Source organism: Amblyraja radiata, chromosome 13 (assembly GCF_010909765.2).
Source record: "Amblyraja radiata isolate CabotCenter1 chromosome 13, sAmbRad1.1.pri, whole genome shotgun sequence".
NCBI lineage: Eukaryota > Metazoa > Chordata > Chondrichthyes > Rajiformes > Rajidae > Amblyraja > Amblyraja radiata.
In genome coordinates this window covers 26,856,171-26,880,099 of record NC_045968.1, presented here as the reverse complement: position 1 = coordinate 26,880,099, position 23,929 = coordinate 26,856,171, and the positions used below count along the sequence as shown (strand labels likewise).

Genomic DNA, 23,929 nt, shown 5'->3' with positions numbered 1-23,929 from the left:
GTGTTTGGGCACAAGGCAGGGAGTGGGGAGGGCCGATCAGGGGGGGGGTGTGGAGCTGGGTATCTCATTGTCGGTTTGCTCCTGGGCCTGTCCAAGATGACCATTTGCGGGTCTAGGCAGCGGGCGGTCGATGGTCACACCAGTCGGCTGCCTGCCCCTCTTCCGAGCCTAAGTCCGTGCTCGTGTGTCCCTGGAGAGGGATCACACGGTATCCACGGGGACGCTGGGGGCATTCCGTGAACATTGGTCGCCGCGGGCATTGTAAATATTGATTGCACCATTGTATTATAATGACTTGCTTGATGTATTGCAACCATTGAACGTTTATGTACTTTTGATACGCTGTAATGTGCAATTGCAAGTCCTTGGAAAGGAAAAAAAGAGTGCCCGCAACCACCCTCCCCCCCCCCCTCCTACAAGTCGAGTCCACGCTGCCCGCACCGCCCCATCCCCTCGGCCCCCATCATCCCCACCCACCACCGCCCTCGCCACCCAGTTTACCTGCATGTTGAAATCTTCCATAACCACCTTTGCGACATGCCAATTTTAATTCTTGATTCATCTTGCACCCTGTATCCAGGCTACTGTTTAGGGGCCTGTAGATAACTCCCATTGGGGTATTTTTACCCTTACAATTCCTCAGTTCTATCCATACTGACTATCCATCTCCTGATCGTATGTCATCCCTTGCAAGGGACTGAACTTAATTCCTTACTAACTTGAGTCTTTACACTAACTTGGCCAAAATATAAGTACAAAAGCACGCAAACCCTTCAGTCTTCAAGTGTGAAAATAAAGGACAGTGTAAACATCCATCAGTTTGTGAAAGGGACAGTGTTCAGTGTCCTGCTTGTAGGCCAGCACTTAAAAAATAATTATATTCATCATAATAATAATAGGGAGAAAAGGAGAGGGAGAGAGGGGGAGGTGGGGAGAGAGGGGGAGAGAGGGAGGAGGTGGGGAGAGAGGGAGGGGGGGAGAGAGGGGGGGAGAGGATGGGGGGAGAGAGGGAGGGGGGGAGAGAGGGAGGGGGGAGAGAGGGAGGGGAGAGAGGAGGGGGGGGGGGGGAGGGGGAGAGGGAGAGGGGAGGGAGGGGGAGAGAGGGAGAGGGGGAGAGGGGGTGGGGGGAGAGGGGAGAGGGGAGAGGGGAGAGAGGGGGGGTGGAGAGAGTGATGGACGGGGGAGAGAGGGAGGGGGAGAGGGGGAGAGAGAGAGGGGGGGGAGAGAGGGAAGGAGGACAGAGGGGGAGGAGAGGGAGAGGCAGAGGCAGAGACACAGACACAGACACAGACCCGTGGCGTGTAATAAATATTTGAGTCAGTTCATGGGCTCAACGGCCGCCTAAATTTCTGCGGCGAGGTAGAGACTGTGTTCCATATGTATATGGAGTGTGTGAGGTTGCTGCCCCTATACAAATATCTGAAGGGGCTGCTCCTCAAGTACTGGTTGCATTTTAGTCCCACGATCCTGGTGTTTGGGCACAAGGCAGGGAGTGGGGAGGGCCGATCAGGGGGGGGTGTGGAGCTGGGTATCTCATTGTCGGTTTGCTCCTGGGCCTGTCCAAGATGACCATTTGCGGGTCTAGGCAGCGGGCGGTCGATGGTCACACCAGTCGGCTGCCTGCCCCTCTTCCGAGCCTAAGTCCGTGCTCGTGTGTCCCTGGAGAGGGATCATGCGGTATCCACGGGGACGCTGGGGGCATTCCGTGAACATTGGTCGCCGCGGGCATTGTAAATATTGATTGCACCATTGTATTATAATGACTTGCTTGATGTATTGCAACCATTGAACGTTTATGTACTTTTGATACGCTGTAATGTGCAATTGCAAGTCCTTGGAAAGGAAAAAAAGAGTGCTCGCAACCCCCCCCCCCCCTCCTACAAGTCGAGTCCACGCTGCCCGCACCGCCCTACCCCCTCAGTCCCCATCATCCCCACCCACCACCGCCCTCGCCACCCAGTTTACCTGCATGTTGAAATCTTCCATAACCACCTTTGTGACATGCCAATTTTAATTCTTGATTCATCTTGCACCCTGTATCCAGGCTACTGTTTAGGGGCCTGTAGATAACTCCCATTGGGGTATTTTTACCCTTACAATTCCTCAGTTCTATCCATACTGACTATCCATCTCCTGATTGTATGTCATCCCTTGCAAGGGACTGAACTTCATTCCTTACTAACTTGAGTCTTTACACTAACTTGGCCAAAATATAAGTACAAAAGCACGCAAACCCTTCAGTCTTCAAGTGTGAAAATAAAGGACAGTGTAAACATCCATCAGTTTGTGAAAGGGACAGTGTTCAGCATCCTGCTTGTAGGCCAACACTTAAAAAAGTGTTATATTCATAATTAAAATGCTACTTGATTGTAGGACTGATAGTATAAGCTTGCCTTTAATTTCGTGCAATTTTGCCAGTGATTAAATTATATTCTATAATTAACATTAAAACTGTGTAATAGCATTCACTGTGGGATACAATTAAATGTTGAATCACAAAAGATTGATCTTCGCAGATCATTAAAAATAAACTAATTTCTGAATCAGTAATATTGTAACAAGCTTTGTTCCATATTAATTTAGAGAATAATCAAAATTCTGCAATAACTCTCCTGATTATGGTTCACCAGATGCTGCAACAATAGGCAGTTCAGAATAATAGGTATGTTACATAAAACTGTTCTGCTAATTACTGCAGAATCCCTTCAGAGGCATCATGGTTCTTACCTATTGACATTTTCAGAATGGCAAGCTGCTCCTACGCTTGCCAGTAGCCTTTGGCAGTGCAGCAGTACATTCCGACCTGGGGCACAACAATTATCGTGGAATACCACAGCATTAATGATAATTCAATGTGTTTCCATTCAGTTTTATCTATCATTAAATAGCATTACATATATAAGTAACACCAAACGTACAGATGTTACATTAAATAAGGGTTCACAGAATTTGTATTCATTAATCACTTTCAAGGGAAGGCGGATTTAAGAATTGAAGACAGCATAGTTACTCCAGCACTTTCTGTCTATTTTTATAAACCAGCACCTGCAGTTCCATGTTTATCCATATTGACTGCTTTAGATGAGAAAGAAATCAACAAAGAGTGACACATGTTGTTATTCACTTGTGCAAAGAATAGAAAAAAATATTTCATGCGATTAGAAACTGATAAACCATACTATAAAAAAGTTGATGGGGTAGTAAACAAGGGCCAATCCAAGAAAGCACATTGCCTATGTTTGCTTCTTCGTTGTACAATTTTATGTTTGATTCATTATTGCACAATATTTTTTAACATACCTTGTAAGTTAGGCCCAAGAATGGACACATTGCAGGTATTCGGCAAACAGTCTGAGCCTTGAAAGTGGCTGTTGAAATGAAGTTTTTCCTTTCCAAAGACAGTCTGGGAATGGAAAAAAAAAGTTAATCATGTTATTCATATTATTTCCTATTTAATTTCCAATGACGAGAATTTTCATAACCAAAATTTACAGAGTTTACTGGACCAACCAATCTTGTTGTATCTCAATAATCACTAAAATCTGTCGGGGGGGGGGGGGAAGAGACAGGGGGGGAAGAGACGGGGGGGGGGGGAGAGACGGGGGGGGAAGAGACGGGGGGGGAGAGACGGGGGGGGGAGAGAGACGGGGGGGGGAGAGACGGGGGGGGAGAGACGGGGGGGAGAGAGACGGGGGGGAGAGACGGGGGAGGGGAGAGACGGGGGGGAGAGGGGAGAGACGGGGGGGGGAGAGACGGGGGGGGGAGAGACGGGGGGGAGAGACGGGGGGGGGGAGAGACGGGGGGGGGAGAGACGGGGGAGGGGAGAGACGGGGGGGAGAGACGGGGGGGAAGAGACGGGGGGGGAAGAGACGGGGGGGAAGAGACGGGGGGGGGAGAGAGACGGGGGGGGAGAGACGGGGGGGGAGAGACGGGGGGGGGAGAGACGGGGGGGAGAGACGGGGGGGGAGAGACGGGGGGGGGGGAGAGACGGGGGGGGAGAACGGGGGGGGGAGAGACGGGGGGGAGACAGACGGGGGGGGGGGGGGAGATGGGGGGGGGGAGATGGGGGGGGGAGAGCCGGGGGGGGGGGGGGGGGGGGAGACGGCTAAGCATCCTATTATTCTCTCGAAGGACTTTCATATTTCAACATTATTGTTACGACATATCCAAGTCAAGTCAAGTCAAGTGTATTCGTCACATACACATACGAGATGTGCAGTGAAATGAAAAGTGGCAATGCTCGCGGTCTTTGTGCAAAAAAACAAACAAACAACCAGACAAACAACAAACAGAATTGATTGGACATGGAGGAAGAAGTTTCATGCTGTCTAAACTTTGGACTTTTGAGTTTTGGACTATATAATGGGTATCATGCCTGACGTTATGGGTTAGGTGCGTACAGTACGACTTCAGACTAAGAACAGTTTTAATAAGACCAGTAACCAAGTTATGCTTGCTTCCAGAAGATGGAAGAATCGCTAAAGAAGTCTGAATGCTGACATAAAAATGTTAAAATTTTATAGCTCCTTTTTTAATGTCAATTAGTAATTACCTCGTTATATACTCAGAACAATTAGGGTTAGGGTTGTAGATATGTAGTAGCCATTTAACTTAACGCAGTATGTTATAACTATAACCAGTTACCTTTACATTTTATCTGCCTGTAATTATGTGGGTGGGATTTATACGTAATCTGAGGCGTGCTTGCGGCTGGGATTCTGGCGCAGACTCCCAAGGAGTTTAGTTTAGTTCGATAAATATCGGGTAAGAGACATAGTTTTCAACCATGCACGAGCATGACCACGAGTATGATTGAAATGAACTTATACAAGAAGAAGCTTTTATGATTTATCTTACTGTTTGTACTACTACAATAAAGAAACTATTAATCAAGAGTGTTTTTGGAAGATTCATCTTTCGACAGCATTGAATGTTTCATGAAGGGCTCGTGGATGCTCAGATTACCTTCTGATCCACGGTCATCAGTGACTATCGAGGACTAAATCCTTGAGACGTTGTAAAAAACTGTCACTACAGATGGAGCCAACAATAGAAGCTGGGAGGCAATCGGTGGAGGCAACACTCTTAGAATAAAGGGGAGGTTATTCAAGACTGAGGTGAGAAAAAACTTTTTCACCCAGAGAGTAGTGAATTTATGGAATTCCCTGCCACAGAGGGCAGTGGAGGCCAAGTCACTGGATGGATTTAAGAGAGAGTTAGGTAGAGCTCTAGGGGCTAGTGATCAGCCATAATCACAATGAATGGAGGTGCTGGCTCGAAGGGCCGAATGGTCTCCTCATGCACCTATTTTTTATGTTTCTATGTTTAACAAAGGGCTGCAGATGATGGAATCTGATAAGAAAGGATGAGTGGAACCAAATAAGGAATGGTGGGCAGTGGATGGGATAGGGGTCACGGTGATACGAGTTATGGGTGAAGGGTAAATGGGGAAGGCGGGGGATGGTAAAGAAACTGCTGAAATGTGGGTGGAGGAGTGTTTGGAAAGTAAGGGGTGAGTAAAACAGATCTGAAGATGAATGAAAGGAACAAAAAGGGGAAGTGGGTTACTAGAAAATGGAGAGGTCAATGTTCATACCATAGTCATACAGTACAGAAACAGGCCCCTTGGCCCAAACCATCCATGCCGACCAAAGTGCCTATCTTAGCTAGTTCCAATTGCGTGTGTTTGACCCTTATCCCTATAAACTTTACCACCAGGGGCGCCGGGGCGATGGCTGCTCCGCCGGCAGTCTGTTCAATTTTTCATTATTTTTGTTATTTTTTAATGTTGTTAGAAGTTTGTTTTAATGTTCTTCGGTTTGTTTTATGTGGGGGAGGGGATCGGGGGAGCTTTTTTTCAAGTTCTTACCTTGCCGGAGATGTGATTAATTTTTGGATCACATTCACCGGCGCGCTCTGCGGCCTTTCAACGATGGAGCTGTGGCAGCGTTCCCAGGCTTAACATCGGAGCCGATACCTTGCCTGGGAACGCTGCCACAGCGACCACCATCAAGAGCTCGCAGTCTCGGGAGAGGCTAGTCGGGAGCTCCAACGTCGCAGAAGGTTCGACCAGCCCCGAGGCGAGGTTCGATCGTCCAGCGCGGGGGAGCTGACATCCCCCCGATGCGGCAGCTGATCGCCTCGACAGGGAGGACCTGAACGCCGCCGGCTACGGGAGCCAAGATCGTCCCGTCAACGGAGGTTCGAGGCCCACGACCGAGGAAGAACTATGGGAAGGGACTTGAACTTTATTTCGCCTTAAGGAGTGAGGAATGTGTAGGAGTTACTGTGGTGGATGTTCATGTTAAAATGCGTTTTTGAGTGATCTGTTGCTTTTAATTGTATGACTGACCTGGCCAATGAAATTCCTCGTATGTTGCAAAACATACTTGGCGAATAAAATGCGATTCTGATTGTGGAACTCCTTGCCACGGAAGGCTGTGGAGGCAGTCAGTTGATATTTTTAAGGCAGGGATAGATACATTCTTGATTAGTATGGATGTCAGGTGTTATGGGGAAAAGGCAGGAGGATGGGGTTAGGAGGGAGATAGATCAACAATGATCGAATTACCTAATTCTGCTCTTATCTCTGATGAACTTATAACAATATGAAAAAAAAACAATTTGTGTAGCGTTTGGTGAATCTTACCCCTCGTTATCTACAGCTCCCAGGCAGGTTATACTAGTTAATTATATCTCATGGTGATCATCCAAACTAATATTCCATTTGAATGATTCAATTGCACATACCAACAGGCATACTTCCAAGTAATCCCTCACTTCTTTCATATGACTGGCATATATCTCCAGCTTCTTAACAACCAGCTCGGCAGCCTGGGGGAACAGGTTAGGAAAGTTAAGTTGACCACTGCCGTCATGTTATCTTTCTCTTTGTAACAGCAAAGCAAGAATTCCACTTACGTTTCCACTTATTTAGGACAGCAAAATGTACACATTTTATAATTTACGTAATGAAATGACAAAAAGTCTAGATATTGGAAAGATGAAATAAAACTGAAAATTCTAGAAAAACTTGACAGGATAAAACTGCAATGGTGGAAAGTGAAATTGTTTCAGATTAATGACCTTTTATCAGAACTGGAAAAAAATTAGATATTAAATCCTTTTGATGTTGCAGAGAAATCAAAGGGAATGTGTGTGATAGGATGGCAGAGGGAATAAATGACAAAAAATGTAGAACCTGGTTTACAATGCAATAATGTACTTTTTAAAGACAGGTTTGAACACTGGATTACTTGCAATGTGATTTGACGATCTAGTTTATCAAACTATCATATGACAGATTTTGGTAAAGTTAAAACTGGGATGAAGGGAACTGTATGGGCACAATAATAGCTAACAACCAGAAAGAAGAAAATAGCAGTAATTTTCAATAAATAGATATAGTGCAAAATGTTGAAACTGACCTTAAAAAAAGTACCTTCCTCCCAGCATCCATAGAAACATAGGAAATAGGTGCAGGAGGAGGCCATTCGAGCCAGCACCGCCATTCATTGTGATCATGGCTGATCGTCACCAAGCAATAACCCGTGCCTGCCTTCTCCCCATATCCCTTGACTCCACTAGCCCCTAGAGCTCTATCTAACTCTCTCTTCAATCCATCCAGTGACTTGGCCTCCACTGCCCTCTGTGGCAGGGAATTCCATAAATTCACAACTCTCTGGGTGAAAAAGTTTTTTCTCACCTCAGTCTTAAACAACCTCCCCTTTATTCTAAGATAAAGGCTTCCAAAGGCTTCCATTCATTTGAACGGTTTCACCAGATTTATCCCAATACCACCACAAGCTCAGTCTGATAACTGGAAAGTCTGTGGATATTTGTGCCTCCCAATTAGACTCTGCAGGTCTACCATATGTCCAGGTACAAGTGCTAATGTCTGACCTGCTCCAATGTTTGTTGTTTCATATTTGCAATATTTGTAACTGTAAAATATTCAATACCCCGATGCAAGTTGCTGCTGGGCTTTCCCCATCAATGTTCACTCAGCTTTTCAGCAACTGTTGTATCCATAACTCACATCTCTAACCTGTTTTAACCTGCTTCTTTCTTTTCTATTCTCCCGCTGTTTATACTTGCTCTCGACTTGTTTTGCTGCTATTCACATTCAGTTCACAGTGTATGGAGTATTTGTTCATTTATTGTTAAACACAAGTTTAGTTTAACTCAAATAAATGTCAGTAGTGATCATTCAGGTCTTGCACAAATTACTGCTGCCGACCAACACCCATCATATAGCAATGTTACAAAATTTTGAGATTTTAAAAATCAAGTCTGTAATTTATCCCATCAGATAAAGCATAAAAATAAGTTTCATTTGACATCTAATTCACTTTCATATCTCAAGTATTTAAAAAGTTATGGCCATTTTCATACTCGGAAATGAGCATCTTGTTCCCTATTGATTTTCTATGGACATAACAAAAAAGTTGTGATCGTGAACAGTCAAAAGCCCATAACTTTCTTAAAAATTAAGAGAACTGAATGAAATTTTCAGTTATCATAGATTGAAGCATTCTGAAACAAATATAAAATAATCTTACTTGGATGACCTGAAATTAAAGCATATAATTAGTTAGTTACCTAATTGTAGCTAATTTCAGACTTCAATTACTAGATCTAAACATCTATCCATTTCTTAATAAATGATTAACATTTTTAAATAGCCTAAATGTCCAAATAATATTCACAAATAATTCACAATAAAACATGATTTTAAAATCTCATTTACATTAATTTATAGGCCAAATGGAAGGAATTCAGTGTTCAATTGCTGTAAATAAATGCCCATTTAAATCAGCTTTCCAGTGGGTCCCTGTGGAACGCGCTGGTTTAGAACGTTCACATTGCGGTAGATTTGTGCCCCAAATGCCGAGAAAAATACTGCGCGATATAATGGGCCCAAATTGAGCTACTCGCAATATTAAATTTTGTATAAAAGGATCTTTAGAAGCCCTTTTGAATGTAAAAATATACAACCTACCTTCTGCTATTTTCTTTATGAGACCCTGCGGTTGCTGGCGCTCGCGGGTTTAAAGATTGATTTTTAAACTACTATAACTATTATTCAAGGCCTTTAAACCTAATAATAGCTTTTGCGACGGGGTCTTCCAGCGATTTTTCGTTAATAATTAACTAGGCTGAACATTTTCGATTGGAACAGCTTAGAGAAAATCGCGTTTTAAACCCGCCCCCTCTAAACGGCGCCAAAATCGCGCACAACCTCAGCGGCAGATATTCAACGACGCTTCAGGTAGGCTTTGCAACATACCTACATCATAAACTCAAACCTGAATCACTTACTTTTGATGTTCATTATATAAAATCTTTGACGATTGAGCTTCCTCTATCGTCTTCTCTATATGTGTTTTTTAACAACATTGTTGATCAGAAATATACAACATAATGCACACAGGAGCTCACTCATATTTAGTCAATGTCAATGTTTAATTGCATGGCTGGAGTTTGAAGAGAAGAATGAAAGGCTTGATCGATTTGTCTTTGAATTGGTATGTGAACTGGTGCACAGATAACAACACTAAAGACTATTGCTCAATTACAGATTCAATTTCATTTTTTTTATCATCAATCTACACACAATACCCCAGAATGAAGAAGCGAAAACAGGTGTTTAGAAATGTTTGCAAAGTAATTAAAAATAAATAACTGAAATATCACATTTACATAAGTATTCAGACCCTTTGCTATGCCACTCAAAATTGAGCTTAGGTGCATCCTGTTTCCATTGATTATCCTTGAGATGTTTCTACAACTTGATTGACATACACCAATGGTAAATTAAATTTATTGTACATAGTTTGGAAAGGCACACACCTGTCTATATAAGGTCCCACAGTTGACAGTGCATGTCAGAGCAAAAACCAAGCCGTGAGGACAAAGGAATTGTCCGTAGACCTCCGAGACAGGATTGTGTCGAGACACATATGTGGGGAAGGGTATAAAACTATTTCAGCAGCATTGCAGGTCCCGAAGAGAACAGTGGCCTCCATCATTCTTAAATGGAAGAACTTTGGAACCACCAGGACTCTTCATACAGGAGAGTGTATGAAGACTCTCGGCCAAACTGAGCAATCGGGGGAGAAGGGCCTTGTTCAGGAAGGTGACCAAGAACCCAATGTCCATTCTGACAGAACTCCAGAGTCCCTTTGTGGAGATGGGAAAACCTGCCAGAAGGACAACTATATCTGCAGCACTCCATCAATCAGGCATTTATGGTAGAATGGCCGGACGGAGCCACTCCTCAGTAAAAGGCACATGACAGCCCGCTTGGAGTTTGCCAAAAGCGTTGTTTTCTCTGATGCTCTGGTCTGTTGAAACCAAGATTGAACTTTTTGGCCTGATTGCCAAGTGTCAGGTCTGGAAGAAACCAGGCACTGCTCATCACCGGGGCCAATACCGTACCTGCAGTGAAGCATGTGAATTCAGCCTTATCATATGGTGGTGGCAGCATCATGCTATGGGGATGTTTCTCAGCGGCAGGAATTAGGAGACTAGTCAGGATCGAGGGAAAGATGAACGGAACAAAGTACAGAGATATCCTTGATGAAAACCTGCTCCAGAGCATTCTGGACCTCAGACTGGGGGCGGAGGTTCTCCTTCCAACAGGACAACGATCCTAAGCACACAGCCAAGACAACGCAGGAGTGGCTTCGTGACAAGTCTGTGAACGTTCTCGAGTGGCCCAGCCAGAGCCTCGACTTAAACACAATCGAACATGTCTGTAGAGACCGGAAAATAGCTGTGCATCGACGCTCCCCATCCAATCTGACAGAACTTGAGTATATACAGAGAAGAATGGGAGAAATTCCCCAAATACAGGTGCGCCAAGCTTGTAGTGTCATACCCAAGAAGACTTGAGGCTGTAATCGCTGCCAAAGGTGCCTCAACAAAGTACTGAGTAAAGGGTCTGAATATTTATGTAATTGTGATATTTTACTTATTTCTTTTTAATTACTTTGCAAAAATTTCTAAACACCTGTTTTTGTTTTTTATAATGGGGTATTGTGTGTAGATTGATGATTAAAAATATGAATTAAATCCATTTTAGAATAAGACTGTTACGTAACAAAATGTGGAAAAAGTGAAGGGGTCTGAATACTTATGAATGCACTGTAACTTGCTCAACAATAGTAACAAAGGGGTATAGGCTGCCCATCCCACTTCCTGCAATCAAGGCATGCTATAAAGTGTAATTTACCTTCCCGAGTCCTGCAATCATTGGAGTGTTCTCTGTGCTGAAAATATAAGGAAAGATAATTTGTGAGTTTGGTTTTGGTATACCATTGTCACATGCACCATAATATAATGAGAAGTTTTGTTTGCATGCATTCCAGACCAACCATGTCATACAGGTTCCATGTCATACCAAACATACCATCAAAGAAAATCCATTCTAAACCAATTTTCAGTGAAGTGAAGAGCATTCTAAGCTAGCCCCTTATTAACTGGAAGCGTTATTAACTTTCTCACATGTTGGTATGAAAGTCTACAGTCATGAATTGGTCTGGAAAGGAAAACAATAACAGAGCTCTTCTAGTTTTCTTTTTAATTGACACCAGTGGAGAAATTAAATCAGGCAGGATAGGAATATGGCACCAAGGCACTTTTATGCATTTCTTTGTTTGACAATAAAGTTACAGACTGATGTGTCAAAAACAATCTGTCATGGCTGAAAAATTAAATACATACTATCGAAAAACAGCAGATGACAATTCAATCCCACAACATTTAATTATGTTGTGCCTAATCTCAATTTTGATTATCAATCTTGGTTCCACATCCTTTAACTCTTGATATTCTTTACAAAATGTTCAATAGACCTAGAAAATACTTCCTGCTCGGGAAAGGGTGTTCAAAATTTCTTCTGCCCTTTGTGTTAATTGCTTTCCAACATCCTCATTAAACTGCTTGTTTTAATTCTAAGATTGGAACCCTTTATGCTGGACCCAAAAATTGAGGAAATATTTTCTAGCTACTTTATTAAATCATTTAATATAATATAACATCTTTATAACATCTTTAGTCTTCTATGCCCAAAAGAATACAAGCTTCATTTGTGCAATTTACATTCATGATTTAAATCCTTTAGTTCTGGCATGGTTGGCATAGTGCCACAGCAAACAGAGCTGATCTCTCACAACACCAAAGACGGGGTTCAATTCTCATCTCTGATGCTGCTTTTGTGCAGTGTGCAGGTTATTCATGCAATGGTGTAGATTTCCTCTCACATTGCAAAGGCGTGTGGGTCGGTAGGTTAATTAGCAACTGTAAATTGCCTCAACTCCGTAGGTGAGAAGTAGTGTTTGGCGGGATGGGGAGGAGAGTGGAGTTGATTGGCATGTGAGGAAATCAAAGTGGTTTGGAGCAGGATTAGTCTAAATGGGTGTTTTATGTTTGGCACAAGGTTTAGAGTGAAGGGTCTGGATCTATGCTTTATAATTTTAAAACTCTCTGTTCCGCAGATTGGTTCTGCACCCAATGCCAATATATTCTTCATGAAATACAATATTTTTTCCAAAAATGAATGAGTATGATCGAAATATTTCTATTGTACTTTCAAGGACATTACATTGCTGAATTCCCAAAGTAAAAGTAGTTCTGACATTAATGTGACATCAAAGGTTCAAAGATCAGTTTATTGTCACGTGTACCGATTAAGCTACAACGAAACTCGAATAACCAGCACAGAGGCAAATTAGAAAATGTCGTGTTTCTGGAACAGAATCTCTTTTATAGGTAATAATATTGACATAATCACCACTTCAGTCGCATTTAAAAGTTAATTTATAAAATGCCACAACCTTCAATGCATCAGGCAGGTAAATGCTTTCTCTGTGCAACCAACTCATGGCTGATTTACATTCCTGTCAAGCCCCTCATGGGATGAATGGGACCTCAACTAATTTACATTTCTATAAATAGAAAACAGTGGATGACAAGCAGCAAGCCAAAACAAATACTGAAGAATTTGAGATGTTCTCATTTTCCTACAGCACTCATTGTATGTATATATTACTGACAGCTTTCTAATTCAGTAAACCATAAAATTAAAACAGAGACCACAAGCTGTCTGCTCTTTGGAGAAAGCAGGAAAACGTGTATTTGGAGCTTTTGTAAACTTCTTTAGATTAAAAACTCCCTTCTTCAACCAGACTTTTATATCACCCTTCCTAATATCTTCTGTTCCCAGCAATAGAACTCAAGTGTTTTGTGACACCTTTCTATGTTAAAGGACCTATAATAAATTGTTGCTGTTGATCAGAGTTGCCTCCATATTACAGGTAAAGTAATCAGAATAGTCAAAGTAGTTCCTAAAATTAAATTGTGCACTAAGACTGTACGTTGAAAACCGAATACGTTTTTAGGTTTGAGAGAAACATGCCAAGGCAGTGTTTTTACAAAACGTACAACATGTATTTGAAAGTAGAATGCACAGGTTCACATCTTCATTGGAAAGGAGGAGATTAATGGAGAGGGTTGGGCCTCCAGGTGGAGAAATAGTCCAAAAGACAAGAAAGTGGCACAAGCATGTCAGAGGGTGAAATGAACTGACTAATCAGTTCAGATCAGTCAGTTTAGATCAAGTAGAGAACATTTATAAAGGAATTTGTCAAATCAATCTGGCTGTGGATAGTCAGATCATGTGGCTATTTATTTAAAAATTTTTTTTAATTAGAAGCAAGTGTACAAAAATATAACCAGCGGCACATGACATAATACAGTTATTGTACAGCTTCAATTTTGACTTTTAGCTATATTTAAGAGAAAAGAAGAGAGAAAAAGCAAGAGAGAGAAAAAGTGGAACGTGCAAGGATAGAATCCCTAGACTACCCAAGTGGTGTAGCCATAGAGTGAAAGAAATAAGGAAGACGTAGAGAAATAAAAAGACAAAAACAGAAAGAAAAAAGTGATGATATACCCAACCCGTAATTAGATTTAACTCCAAAATTGTGTTGCACCATACTATCCTTGTAATAAATCAATGAATGGTGTCCATGTCTCCAAAAAATGCTCTGGTTTTTCTGCTAAGACAAGTCTAATATTTTCAAGATGTAGCGTCTCAGACATGTCCACGCTTCCTCCTCCCCCTCTCTCCTCACTCCTCTCATCTCACCCTTTCCCCCCTCTCCTCACCCCTCCCTCCCACCGCCCCCACCCATCTCCCCTTCTTCACCCTCCTCCGCTCCTCCAACCCACCTCTACCCCCCACCAATCCCCCTCTCCAACCCCCCTCGACCACCCCCTCTCCCTTCCTCCAACCCCCTCTCCCCTCCTCCAACCCTCTCTCCCTCCCCCGCTCCCCCTCCCCACCTCCTCTACTCTCTTGCCCCATCCTCCCCTCCCCCCCTCTCTCTCTTCCTCCTCCTCTCTCTCCCCTTCCCCCTCCTCTCCCTCCCCCCTCTCCCTGTGTGTATGGGAGGTGGTTAGTGTGCGTGTGAAGCCGCAGCCCCCCCACCTGGAATGGGACCCAGCGGTCTCCCCTCTCCCCACCTCGTCTCCCCCTCCCCCCCCCCCCCCCCCCTCCCCCCCCCTTTGTGTGTGGGGGGTGTTAAGTGTGCGTGTGAAGCCGCAGCAACCCCCCCCCCCACCGCGCGTTGGGGGGAACAGACCCAGCGGGTCTGCACTTGGTCTAGTTAGCTTTAAAGAGGAATGGGTTGATATTAGGTATTAACATTAGGTTTTAGGTTAAAGTAAACGGTTTAGTACGATTGTTAGTTTTTTTATGTGTTAATGATAAAATTATTTATATAATTTGTTAGTAGATTATTACGTTACCATCGATTTAAATTGTTTTCTATGCTGCATAATTCAAAAGTCTTGAACCTTCTCTTAGTAAACACGAGGGCCTTGAACAGTCTATCCGCTTACATTTCCATCTATCACTGATAAAAATGTCTAGACATAAGCACATGCGAGTTTGTCGACCATCTTATTTGCAACTTTTATATATCTTTTTATGTAAAAAAACATATTCTATTAAACTACCCCTTATAAATATATATAAAAGGTGTACATTAAACACACGGTTTAGCCAACAGGTTCAGTGAGAATTCAGTAGCCCTGCTAATCAATCAGAGCCATGACATTCTACTTATCCTTTACGGTCTTTTTTAGGTCCTGGGCATATTTAAATGCGGCTTCTGGGTCAATAAAGAAACGCTCCGAGCCTTCATATGTGACCCTTAGTTTCGCGGGATACATTATTCCATATCTCAGGTCTTGGTTTCTTGGTTTCCTGGTCCTCCAAAATATTCCAAATGGAATTTAAACTGGAGGTGGTGAAGAGAGGTCTGGAATGTCTCTAAGAATCAGATGAGTCTTCGTGAAAAGGGCACGTTTCTTGACCACCTCTGCTGGATAATCTCTGAAGAATCTTATGTTTTCTCCGTGGCTATCTATTTTTAAACCCAAAAAACAGCGCCTCATTCAGCTCCAAATCAGTTTCTATTATCACCGAGGATGAATTGACAGTGGAAAGAGGAGGGAGTACCTATACATTTTTTTTGAAAACTTACCCTGGTCTGAACTTCCTTTCTTGGCCTCCACCAATGAACATGGCATACACTGGTGAGCTTGTGCTTGGCCCTCGAACATAAAGTGCTCCAATACGTGGACCATAAAACTATAGGGTGGGGGCAATGGAAATACAAAGATAATTTGGTAGCACGAGCTTTTAAATTCCGCAATCATCACATTTTAATTTCAGTTTCCACTAATCTGGGACTGTGAAACAGGTGCCCAGCAGCAATTGTTCAGAACTACCTGCAGTGACCAACTCCCAATTTTGATTGTAAATGCATGTTTTTAGTAATGACAATTGAATAAGCAGATCATGTAGTATGTACATTGCATATGGGTGTCACAGACAGGCAACATAGGCAGTAGACAAGATCGATCCCATTCAAAGTTGTTTTGAAACCAATACCCTCAAATTGGTCCTGCATGGTCCAGGTAGTACATTGTGTTAATTGTATGCAAGAAATCTGGACTTAACAGCAAGAAGAACCACCATCCTGCACCAACCTCCTCCCCACACCCTAATCATCTTCTCCATGCCTGTATGATCCAAAGATTTTTGTTTGTTGAGAATTCATTCGATTCTTGGCGATGCTCTGCTTTGGACATCGAGGGCGAAATTGCACAAAAAAAGGCATTAACAGGAGAAGAAGAAAGGTATGATGACCGTTTCTCATCCCATTCAGCTTGGCCTATTGAGAATCCAATATTTTCTAGTTTTGTTTTAGATTTCCGGCATCAGCTATTAAAAAAAAATGTCCACATCTGCAAGGGTGATGTTTCACCTTGTGTCCCACGACAGTAAGGTAATCCACACCAAGATCCTGCACGTCAACTTGGAGTTTGCCAAGTGCCTGGGCGGCGTCTGTATGTAGCAGAATCTTGGGCGTTTGCTTGCCTCTCTGGTGATTTACAATCTTCACTCGCTGACACATCTCTGCAATCGGCTGCAAACAAAGCAAACACAATCTAGATAACTCAGGTCATAAAACCATTTTGCCATCCATTTTGGTGGCAAAAACAGGAAAGCATACTATTATCTAAATGGTGGCCGATTAGGAAAAGGGGAGATGCAGCGAGACCTGGGTGTCATGGTACACCAGTCATTGAAAGTAGGCATGCAGGTGCAGCAGGCAGTGAAGAAAGCGAATGGTATGTTAGCTTTCATAGCAAAGGATTTGAGTATAGGAGCAGGGAGGTTCTACTGCAGTTGTACAGGGTCTTGGTGAGACCACACCTGGAGTATTGCGTACAGTTTTGGTCTCCAAATCTGAGGAAGGACATTATTGCCATAGAGGGAGTGCAGAGAATGTTCACCAGACTGATTCCTGGGATGTCAGGACTGTCTTATGAAGAAAGACTAGATAGACTTGGTTTATACTCTCTAGAATTTAGGAGATTGAGAGGGGATCTTATAGAAACTTACAAAATTCTTAAGGGGTTGGACAGGCTAGATGCAGGAAGATTGTTCCCGATGTTGGGGAAGTCCAGGACAAGGGGTCACAGCTTAAGGATAAGGGGGAAATCCTTTAAAACCGAGATGAGAAAAACTTTTTTCACACAGAGAGTGGTGAATCTCTGGAACTCTCTGCCACAGAGGGTAGTTGAGGCCAGTTCATTGGCTATATTTAAGAGGGAGTTAGATGTGGCCCTTGTGGCGAAAGGGATCAGAGGGTATGGAGAGAAGGCAGGTACGGGATACTGAGTTGGATGATCAGCCATGATCATATTGAATGGCGGTGCAGGCTCGAAGGGCCCAATGGCCTACTCCTGCACCTAATTTCTATGTTTCTAAAACACAAAAGCCAGATTCTTAAATAACTTCCGCTAACAATAAATGCAGGAATATGCCACTGTACAGAGTAAATATCAGGGCTATCAAATGATAAAACATGAGCTAATTGAAGTTTATACATGTCCTGTTAAACAACAAAAGAATAGTGACACTTTTTCAATCATTTTAGAACAGCAGTAAAGAGGTTTTTCTGCAATTGTATAGGGCTCTAGTGAGACCACATCTGGAGGGTTGTGTCCAGTTTTGGTCTCCGAATTTGAGGTAGTGTAGCATAGGTTCACGAGATTGATCCCTGGGATGGCGGGACTGTCATATGAGGAAAGATTGAAAAGACTAGGCTTGTATTCACTGGAGTTTAGAAAGATGAGGGGGCATCTTATAGAAACATATAAAATTATAAAAGGACTGGACAATCTAGATGCAGGAAGAATGTTCCCAATGTTGGGCGAGTCCCGAACCAGGGGCCACAGTCTTAGAAGAAAGGAGAAGCCATTTATGACTGAGGTGAGAAAAAACTTTTACACCCAGTGAATTGTGAATTTGTGGAATTCCCTGCCAAAGAGGGCAGTGGAAGGCCAAGCTGGCCATCCGCGAGTCAAGGCGCCAGACGGTGGAGGGCTCTACCCAGGCCGGCTGCCTGCCCCTTTTCCGGGGATACGTCCATGCCCGGGTGCGGATAGAAAGGGAATACGCCCTGTCTACGGGCACCCTGAGGGAGTTCCGCGACCGCTGGACACCGAGGGGGGTTGAATGTATCCTGGACAAGGATTGCAATATAGTTGTTTAGCAGTTGCTTAGCATATTTGTTCATCTTGTATTATGGTGGTGTTTTGTTTTATTGTATTGTAAATACTATTTTAATATTTGAATAAATATTTTTGATAAAAAAAAAAAAAAAGAGGGCAGTGGAGGCCAAGTCACTGGATGGATTTAAGAGAGAGTTAGATAGAGCTCTAGAGGCTAGTGGAATCAAGGGATATTGGGAGAAGGCAGGCACGGGTTATTGATTGGGGACGATCAGCCATGATCACAATGAATGGCGGTGTTGGCTCGAAGGGTCGAATGGCCTCCTCCTACACCTATTTTCTACGTTTCTATGTTTCTAATAATCCAAAACTTTTATGGGGAAGGTGGAGAAGGCAGGTGAGGAGAATCGGGGAATGGGGATGCAGGATACACGTCGGGAGCAAGGGAGATGGCCAGAAGGAGCAGGGATGGTTCTTGAGGAACAGGAAAAGATGAGGGGAAACAGAAGCCTCAGATCAGAACAGACATTGTGTGGGAGTTTAAATTACAACATTGAAAACTGTCTGAAATCTTAAATAAAATAAGAAAATGCTGAGGATAACCAGCTGGTCAAGCAGCAACTGTAGCAAGTGAAAGAGAGATAATGTTTCACGTTGATATAGACAAATTAACTCTGAAATCGCCTGAGAAGACAGATTTATTTGATTTTGATGGAAATTGAAATGTTTTCTTCCTTCCTATCTGCTGCCCAACCTGCTGTGTATTTCCAGCATTCTCTGTTTTTACCTGAAATACATACAAGGATCTTCATCCTTGAACAGAGCATTGGAGCAAGATAAGATAACAACAACAGCAAAACCTCAGGTACAGGAATGCAGGACATTTCAATAAAATAAATGATAAACCAATCAGGCTGTCACAATGTATAAAGGTGGAAAACCAAAAGTAGTGAAAAATACTAGAAATAATCAGTGAGTTAGAAAACATCTATGGTGAGAAAAATTAATCAATACGGCCAATGATCTTTCATTAGAGCCACTAAAGCCCACCTCCTCTTTTGGCGACATCAGATATAATTTGTTCTCTCTTGCTCATAGTTCACCTAGAGACAACTTTGTTATTCACTAACCTTTATCACAGTGTCATCATTCAGCTTTCCTGGTCTTCACCTTATTTGTCTTCGCTACCCTGTCTTCTCCACCTTGTTTATCTTCATAGTCTTCTCTACTCTTATTTATTTTCTCACAATTGAAACCTCAATTTGTGAACTGTGAGAACACTGAAAGGTCACTGACTGTTTCTTGCTTCACAGGTGTTACACAGTCCAATTATATACTATATTTTCTGTTTCTCATATCATAATTCCCAATTTATTCACAAAGCTCTTTCAAGGAGGAAACCCATTCATGACATTAGCTGTTTAGTTCCCCATAGCATTGTGGATGTATTAGCCTCATGGTGGCAAACTAAGTTACACAACCCTTCTACCAACGTTTAAGAATAAGTCCCATCACCACGTTCTCAGTACAGGTATGGATAATAGAAACCAGGTTTCCAAATGAGAACAACACCTCAAACCAAAATGAAGAAAGTAATTACCATGAGAACTCCTGTTTCATTATTAGCAAGCATAATAGAAATAAGGCAGGTGCTTGGCCCAATAGCAGCTATCACATCATCAACTTGAATGCATCCAGTTACTTTGGAAACAGGCAAAAATGTAGCTTCTGCAAAGGAGAAATAAAATAATTGACCTTGCAAGTATCAAGTGAACTTAACGTTGCATAATATTTATTGTATTAAATGTTGTACTATTTGTCCTTTATCTGTACACTGTGGTTAATCACCGAACTTGTTTGTGGTTCACGAGGGTGAAGCGAGTTACATTATACCAGTTGGATAAGAAACATATTTAAATAGATGAGTCTGTCCCAGAGTGCAAGCCAGTTATTTGCTTTGGGCCGAGGAGGAAATAGATAATTTGTTTTTACCTTCAACAAAATAAATAAACTTTCAACTGCTGAAATTCAATAATAATTTGGTGACCACATTACAACTAACTCAATCATTGTTCACTATATTATCAATATACTGATGCAATCTTACATGTTATGTATATATTCACAAACTTCAATTTTGTAGGTTTCAGAGCAAGAGGAGCTTGCTTTGAACTGCACTTAAAGATAAAACGCCATCAGTAAAGTCTCACTTGCTTTTCCCTCCTTGACCAGATTTTCTACCACCAGGTGCACCGAGTCATGTTCGACGTTTGATGTAATAATGTGAGGCAATACTTGAACAATCCCTCCAAGGTCGACTCTCCCATCCTTCGGTGCCAAATGACGCTGATGGTCCCAGAAATACTTGACTGCCGTATGAATTACTAGATTATTAGCCTGAAAAATACAAAAACTTGTGACTCATATTCTGCTGAAATGCTGAGCACAAGTTTAGGAGTTTCAAATTCTCATTAATTTTTAGAGGAGGCATTGCACAGAACAAGATAATTATTTTTGAACTTTTGAATTTTATGTTGCTTTGGGACATGCAATGTCAGCTATAACAGTAGCTGAAAGAGATATATGATACGCAAGGTCGACAGAAATTCACTTTCCCATTCCAACTATGACCTATCTGTCATAGAGTCACAGAGTGATACAGTGTGGAAACAGGCCCTTCGGCCCAACTCGCCCATACCGGCCAACAATGTCCCTGCTACACAAGTCTCACTTGCCTGTGCTTGGTCCATATCCCTCCAAACCTGTCCTATCCATGTTTAATAGTTTCTTAAATGATGGGATAGTTCCAGCCATAAATACTTCCTCTGGCAGCTTGTTCCGTACACCCACAACCCTTTGTGTGAAAAGGTTACCCCTCAGATTCCTATTAAATCTTTTCCCCTTCACCTTGAACCTACGTCCTCCAGTCCTCGATTCCCCTACTCTGGGCAAAAGACCATGGAATAGAGACCCAGCCTACTCAACCTCTCCCTATAGCTCACACCCTCTAGTCCTGGCAACTTCCATTACCAGGATAAGGCCAAACACATTTAGAAAAGCAGCACCTTATATATTGCCTTCGTAGTTGACAACTAAAGGACATGAATATTGAATTCTCTAATTTTAGGTTGCCCACATCCTGTTATTTTCTCTATCCTTCTACCTATCCTGGTCATCTCACATACACCGTTTCTCCCAGCTTACCCCCCTCCCCCCATCCACCTAACACATTTTTTTTAACCCCACTCTCTCACTGAATACCATGCGCCCCCCCCCCCTCCCCACTGCTCACCCTTCCCTCCTTCAATGTTCCCTGTGCAACCAACCTTCAAGTAATTCACTTTTTAATTTTATTTTCATATCATATTCCAGAATCTGCAGCCTTTTGTTCTCCACTTATCACCTCATAGCCTCAGCTGCTATCTCCACTCATTCTTCTGGCGATAAACCTCTCCATATCTGTATCCATCTAGCTTGCTAGCTCTCGCAGTTCTCCCCTCATCTCTTTATGTTGGCTAACTTCTCCACTTTTTCCAGTCTAAATCAGGGATGGCCAACCGATGGAGCATGCGCCAAAAGTGGTGCATTGAATGATTAGAAATGGTGCATTGCATCCCAGTGATAATAATTAAAAAACAAGCCTACTCATGCAAATATTAACACAGTGCTCTTCAACCTGGGCAGAACTGCTCTAGTGGGCAATTTAAGCTTTCCGATGGGTGGCAGAATATTTACATACCGAGGGGGCCAAACGACAGCCAATGGAAAAGGCGAGAGACGCAGCGGACGGTCACCGGCCTGCCGAGGTCGCTCTGTAGCTGTCAGACCACGTGCTGTCTGCATCGTGGAGGGTGGAGATTGTGGGCCTAGTGCTGCGCCTGCAATCTGGTGAGGAGAGTGTCGGCTCTGGCTCGCTGGTGAGTGGCCGGTGGAGAGGCAAGGGTCGGTGGAGTCCCTGGTAGAGGCCCGTGAGTAAAGATACGGGCCGGCCGACTCTGTGGGAGCAGCATCGGTGACGGGGAGACGGTGAAGGTCAGCGACAGCTTAGAGCTGGAAATGGGTTTTACTGAGAATAAATCTAAAACTTAGCAACTTAGCACATCTTTTAGCGAATGTCATCTTCTTTCACATTAATCTGTTTTCAGTTACAAAATATTCAGTGAGTCAAACTATGAAAAAAGGACTTTAGTTCTGAAGTCGTTCCATAACTGTTCACGTGTGATATTTGTTTGATATTGAGGCGGCGGGCGTCTACACCAGCAGTGTGTTACAGGTTTTTGCCAGTCATTTTACAATTGACATTCATGCTGCACACACGGGTACAGAGTTGTGCTTCATCCTTTGTGAACAATTGAAGTTTTGTACTTTTCGAAAATTAACCTTTGTTTTAACATCAGTTACCCATCACAGTGCAAAAGAAAATGAACAAATGAAAAATAAAAACTGAAAGTGAATATCTCATCAATTCAATAAACAGTGGGAAAATGAGTTCTTACTTATTGCGGGTCCGTCAGGAAAGCTGTTGTGCATTGTTTGCTCTCACAAAATAGAAAACGTGATCTTAATAGACACTACAAAGCACATCAGACTGAAATAGAAGAAAAACTGAAGCTAGTGCTTGGATCTGAGTTATGGAAACATTATGTGATTAAGAAAAAGGATGAAATAAAAAGACAAAATATATTTGTTAAAAGAAGTTGTGAAACTCAGATCCTAACTTAGTAAATGATATCAGTGCATTCAAGATGAAGTTAAAACTGTTTACCTCTCAGTGAGAAAATTAGGATTTGCGGCAGTTTCCACAAAGAGCAATGGCAGGTTTACAGAATATATTGAATTAAAAAAATAAGGTTATTGCAAGTCATTTGAAAGTCATGTTCATGATTTTGCGAAAGAAGAAGACTGCATACTCGCATTTATAAACCCATTTTCACTTAGTGAACAAAAATCATGAAGATGCCTAGTAACATACAAATGGAGCTTGTCGACTTGAAAATAAATTCATTATTGAAAATGAAATTTGATGAGCTTCGCTCAGTCCCAAATGCTTCTGACATTATTATTTTTGGCGATCATTACCCGGTGAATATTTTCCAGAACTAAAATATTTGCCAAAGTTATATCTGTCATTTTTGAACAACGTACAGATGTGAACAAGCATTTTCACCCATGAAATTGATCAAAAACAAAACGAGGTTGCGATTGACTGATTCAAATTTGAATAATTCTCTGCTGCTCTCAGTAACAAATTTAAGTCCAAACATCAAGCTTGGCAAAATCAAAACAGACTCAAAAGTCTCATTAAAGTAAGCAATGTTTATCTTGTTTCTAAAGTAAATCATTATATCATGTAAAAATGCTATGTACATATTAACATATTTATGCAAGAATTGACTGGGGATACAAGTGTTGTATGGCACATCTGAACTAGTGCGTGAAAAAATTGGGGCATGGAATGGAAAAGGTTGGCCACCTCTGGTCCAGATGAAGACTCTCAACCTAACTTCTCATTTCTATCCACGGATGCTGCCTGACCCAATGAATTCCTCACCTGCTTTTTTATATTTTGCTTTACTTATTTGTTATTAAATATCTCTATTTAGAAGAGTTCTTCCTCTGAGAAACCCTTCCTCTAAAGAACTGTCAACACAACACCAACAAAACCAAACATACTGCGCAGAGAATTTACAATTTAGAATAATTGTCAGTTACTCAGGAAAATTAACACTTCATTCATCCAGTTTGGATAGAAATCCAGCTTAAAGCTTTGCAATGATGGCCCATTCTTGGACAACATCCTTGCAATTTATTCTCTGATTGATTTGGAGAGGTA

The 23,929-nt window shown here is 42.3% G+C and overlaps 1 protein-coding gene across 5 annotated transcripts in view; it reads right to left on the bottom strand.

Annotated features, from left to right (window-relative positions):
- The window catches only part of scly (selenocysteine lyase), a 51,339-nt gene that overhangs the window by 9,845 nt on the left and 17,565 nt on the right, over positions 1–23,929 (bottom strand). For all 5 annotated transcript variants that reach the window (XM_033031504.1, XM_033031503.1, XM_033031501.1 and 2 more), the window contains exons 5-12: positions 20,307–20,493; positions 19,697–19,824; positions 16,341–16,502; positions 15,555–15,661; positions 11,237–11,273; positions 6,751–6,834; positions 3,301–3,403; positions 2,728–2,803 (exon numbers count right to left, since the gene is read on the bottom strand). In XM_033031504.1, coding sequence (XP_032887395.1) covers positions 2,728–2,803; positions 3,301–3,403; positions 6,751–6,834; positions 11,237–11,273; positions 15,555–15,661; positions 16,341–16,502; positions 19,697–19,824; positions 20,307–20,493 — 884 coding nt within the window. The remainder of the gene's footprint in view (positions 1–2,727; positions 2,804–3,300; positions 3,404–6,750; positions 6,835–11,236; positions 11,274–15,554; positions 15,662–16,340; positions 16,503–19,696; positions 19,825–20,306; positions 20,494–23,929) is intronic.